At 57.6% G+C, this 4,685-nt stretch overlaps 1 protein-coding gene across 5 annotated transcripts in view; it reads left to right on the forward strand.

The window, feature by feature from the left end:
- Positions 1–4,685, forward strand: part of Src (SRC proto-oncogene, non-receptor tyrosine kinase) — a 44,531-nt gene that overhangs the window by 29,228 nt on the left and 10,618 nt on the right. For 4 of the 5 annotated variants that reach the window (XM_029536343.1, XM_021192564.2, XM_029536345.1 and 1 more), the window contains 3 exons: positions 843–1,097; positions 2,181–2,280; positions 2,491–2,508. In XM_029536343.1, the coding sequence (XP_029392203.1) occupies positions 851–1,097; positions 2,181–2,280; positions 2,491–2,508 (365 nt within the window). In that variant the 5' untranslated portion in view covers positions 843–850. The remainder of the gene's footprint in view (positions 1–842; positions 1,098–2,180; positions 2,281–2,490; positions 2,509–4,685) is intronic. The other variant, XM_021192565.2, reaches the window with a different exon arrangement.

Raw genomic sequence — 4,685 nt, forward strand, 5'->3', positions numbered from 1 at the left:
TCCCTTTCCCTTTCCCTTTCCCTTTCCCTTTCCCTTTCCCTTTCCTTTTCCCTTTCCCTTTCTCTTCTCCCCCCCCCCCAAGATTTATTTTATTTATTATGCGTAAGTAAGTACAGTGTAGCTGTCCTCGGACATTAGAAAAGGGAATCAGGTCTCATTACAGATGGCTGTGAGCCACCATGTGGTTGCTGGGAATTGAACTCAGGACCTCTGGAAGTGCTCTTACCCGCTGAGCCCTCTCTCCAGCCCCAGCCCACCTCTCTTTTCAACACGTGGGTCCTGGGGATTGAACTGAGGTCAGCAGGGTCTATTATAGGTGCCTTTACCTCTGTAGCCATCTGCCTGACCCAGGAAATGACTTTGAGCTGAAAGCTGAAGGATTTGGAAGGTGAAGCTGTCAGGGAATAGTGTTTGCAAAGGTCCTGTGGCCAGAAGGCCTGCCCATCCCTTCCTCAAGCCACAGTACCGCACTGCTGCCTCGATTTAACACTTTAGCGCCTTCCCCCAGTGTTAGACGACTTGTCAGGCATGGATTCATTCATCAAAACCTAAGTGAGCCCCTCCTATGTGCTGGGGACATAGATATGACTAAGTGTCCCTACCTAAGAAAGACTGAAACTGACTTTGGATTCAGTGGTCAGGACTTTGGACTGGTATGTCTTCTCTCCATAGCTGCGTCCTAAGGTGCCACCAATTGATTTTACAGGCGCAACTGAGACGAGTCCTCCCAGGGTGGCTAGTCCTCTTCTTAGGACCTCAGTTTCTCTATTCCCTAAGTGGGTGGGGCGGCTTGTCTGCTCCCCAAGGCTCTCCTCTACCTCTGGGGTTTCTGTCGCCCCCAGCCAGAACCATGGGCAGCAACAAGAGCAAGCCCAAGGACGCCAGCCAGCGGCGCCGCAGCCTGGAGCCCGCGGAAAACGTGCACGGGGCAGGGGGCGCCTTCCCGGCCTCACAGACACCAAGCAAGCCCGCCTCCGCCGACGGCCACCGCGGGCCCAACGCCGCCTTCGCGCCGCCCGCGGCAGAGCCCAAGCTCTTTGGAGGCTTCAACTCCTCGGACACCGTCACCTCCCCGCAGAGGGCCGGGCCTCTGGCAGGTCGGCTCTCCCCCTTGCTGTGTGTCCCTGAGCTGTGGTGCACCCTCTCTGGGTTCTGGGGACTCGGTTTTCCCCAGGCTGCGACTGGAAAGCGGGGCTGCTGTCGCTTTCGGGCTCCCAGGTTCAGAGTATATAACGGGTTCCGAAGGAGAGGGTTGTAGGGGACCCTGAGGCCCGCAGGGGACGCACGGCCATGGACTAGCTGCCGCCTCCGCCCAGTCTTTGTTCCTGGCTCTGCTGTGCCATAGCCTGAGTGCGCCCCTGCGCCCTCTGCTGGCGCTGTGTGGTGCAGCAACCCTGCCGCCCAGGGGCTGAGCGGGGGGTGACTCACGCTCCTGCATGCATGGCTGGCTACACACCCACACGTGCAAATCCCACGCTCTGACAGAGCCATACTCAAGGCTGCACACCCATGCGTGCAAATCCCACGCTCAGACAGAGCCACACGCACAGCTGCACACCCACATGTACAAATCCCACCCAGACTCAACCATGTTATATGCCCGCATTAGCCATGAACCCACACTGAGTGGAGACACCAACAAAATGCTCACAGAGTTCCTAGAGACACACCTGGGCCAGAGCACACACAGATACAGGAGGGCCTGTGCACCTCCTTGCATGCAGAATGCAGACACGGGATGTAGGAATTCCCAGCTCCACATCCCACCACAGGAACTTGGTTGTGGTGAGACCCTTGGACAGGCTGCCCACTTCCCGCCATGCAGCCACACACCCATTTGATCATTTGAGAAGCATTTATGGAGCCTCGAGCAATGGAGGGTGGGATTCGGGAGTCCACAGAGCAGCCGTGGGTGAGGGGAGAATCAGGGGAAGGGTCCTGAAGCTTGGCCCAGAAACCTCGAGCTGCCAGGCACACACACAGGCAGAGTCCCTTAAGAGCGGGGCTTGGGGCATCTCTGAGTCTGAGTGCAGAGCAAGGGAGCCTGATCTCGGGGGCTTCTGCTTGTGTCAGTAGACTCATTAAATAAGGAGCACCCAGTTTGCGGCCCAGCAGGGAGGCACGGACTACTTAGCTCCCTCCCAGGGACAGGCTCTGACACCTCGCATCCTTCTCTGCAGGTGGGGTGACCACCTTTGTGGCCCTCTATGACTATGAGTCACGGACAGAGACTGACCTGTCCTTCAAGAAAGGGGAGCGGCTGCAGATTGTCAATAACACGTGAGTGGCCTGGCGGCAACTGCACTGGGAGAGTGGGCCTGTCTGTACCCAGAGCTGCCGGCGGAGGGCGGTGCAGAGCCTACGGGGCTGCTTCTGCTCTTGGTGGGTGGCGGTCCTCCCTAGACCCCAACCAGTGTCCTCCCTTGTCCTGGGCCCTGTTTTCGCACCTCAGCCTCTCCTTCTCTCTGCTTCTCTCTCGCTGGCCCTTAGGAGGAAGGTGGATGTCAGGTGTGTACCGAGGCCAGGTAGAGGGGGATGCTTCGCTGAGGCTGGGGGCTGTTCTCTGCATGTGCTTCTCCCACTGCCCCTGTGTGTTTCCAGCTCTCTCCACGTCCCTTTAGCTTACCCTGCATCCCATCTGTTTGAGCCGACCCTCCATCTTCTCCCCACACCTTCCTGTTAGCTGTCTTCCTCCCTGTTCTGATTTGTGATTCCACATTGGGTGCCAGCTACATGCAGGACCCAGTGTATTCTGGAGGCCAGGGAGGGAGGCAGTGTGGTGGGGAGTGGGTTACACCAGACTAGGCCAGGGGTGGATAGAAGCAGGCTGGGGTCCCTGCAAGATGACCCCAGGGAGAAGGGGCTGTCTCTATCAGACTGCCCATCCAAGGAAGGACAGTGAGCTGCTGCAGGTAAGGGTGGTGGGCAGCGTTCCTGGGAAGGGCAGCTGCTGGTTGGAGGTATGTGGAGGCCCCTCCCTGGAGCAGGTAAGGCTTGGGGACTTGATTTGAGCTGCTCTGGAGGGTAGAGGATCCATCACAGACAGAGTGCTCCAAAGGTCTGGCTAAAGAGGTAGGCTTTCCGTCTCCCTGGGCGTGTCTCGCTGCTCATGCCTCCCGTTCCTTGTGCATGCTACTCCGTTTGCCTGTAATACTTCTTCTCCTGTATCTATCTGGTGAACTCCTATTCATCCCTCAAGATCCAGGGAGGGGATGCCCGCTGTGTGAGGCAAAAGTAAGCAGATTCCATGTGCTGCGCCGGTCACTGTCATTCGTACCCTTCCATCTCATTATCTCTGATCCCCGGGGGCAGGGGGGGCAACAGCGGCGGTGGAGGGGCTGGCTCTAGTTTGTGAACGAGGAAACTGAGGCTCAAAGCCGGGAAGGCCCTTGTCAAAGGTCCTGTGGCTACCGATAGCAAGCCTAGGATGGAACCTGAGCTTTTTCTCTTCTTTTCCTGACTGGCACCCTGGGGAAGGGACCTCCGAGTACCTCTCCGCCAGGGTGGCCAGCTGCTCCTTCCCTCCTAATGAGAAGCCATGTCCCCAGCTGCTGGTGGCACTGGTGGCCAGGAGGAGGAGCAGTGTGACCCTGGCGTCGAGAGGATGGTGCCCCGGAGTCACACAGCCGATAGAGGCAGCTGTGAGAGAAGGAATGGCCACAGACCTTGGAGGGTGTGCTGCCGGTGGAGCCCCGCCCTGTGGGGAGACTCTGCACAAGTGGCAGGAGGCAGGAAAGGCTTGGGAACTTGGACTCTGTGTCTTACTCCGGGGTCACAGCAACCTCCACGCCTTTGCGGTGCAGTTTCTTTCTCCTCTCTTGTCGCCTTTTAGGATGGTGGGGATCTCCAGAGTCAGTCACAAGGGAGTCTCCTCCACTGGAGGTCTCTGGGTGGTGGGGTCACAGAAATGAATGGTGGGGCCAGGATCTGGCTGTTAGACTTGCTGCCGGGGCCTCCCGATCAACCCCTGTTCTGCCCAGACTCAGAAGTTCAGGTGCCAAACCGTTCTGCCTGGTGGAGAAACTGGGGCCCCTCAAATGGGAGAGTGCCAGGCCCCTGACCAAGCCAGCCCCTGGCTACCCGAGGCGAGCTGTCCTCCTAGGCCCTTGGCACAGGAAGTGGGAATTGATGCCCCATTTCTAGGATAGGTACACTGAAGCCTAGGTGATCATCCCTGCCCTGAGCCCAGTCTGAAGCTATGACAGACTTACTAAATACTAAATACTGCCTCCCTTATAAATGTGAGCACTAAAACCCAGAGAGGGCATGCTGTTTGTCCAAGGTCACACAGTATTCCTCCAGGAACTACTCGGCTTACTTTTTGAAGGTTGGGGGTAGGGGGAACCTGTCAGGCTGCTCATTCTGGTTATAGTTCGACCACCTCATTCCGTAGTCTCTGATGTCAAACTGGGGTCCCATTCTGGTACAGACTGTCTTCTGCCCCAGTCCCCCTGTCTCCTGGCTTCCAAGGACCTCAGCTCTGTGGGTTGGGAGAGCTTGCTGCTTTTGGCTGTTGACGTTAGGGACCCCCTGATTTCAGCCTCTCTCTGCCATTGACTATGCTGTGTGGCTCTGGGCAAACCATCTCCTCCTCTGTGCCTCAGTTTCTATAAAGAAAACACTGGTCAGCCGGGCCTGGTGGTGCATGCCTTTAATCCCAGCACTTGGGAGGCAGAGGCAGGCGG

Source organism: Mus pahari, chromosome 3, assembly GCF_900095145.1.
Source record: "Mus pahari chromosome 3, PAHARI_EIJ_v1.1, whole genome shotgun sequence".
NCBI classification, from domain to species: Eukaryota; Metazoa; Chordata; class Mammalia; order Rodentia; family Muridae; genus Mus; species Mus pahari.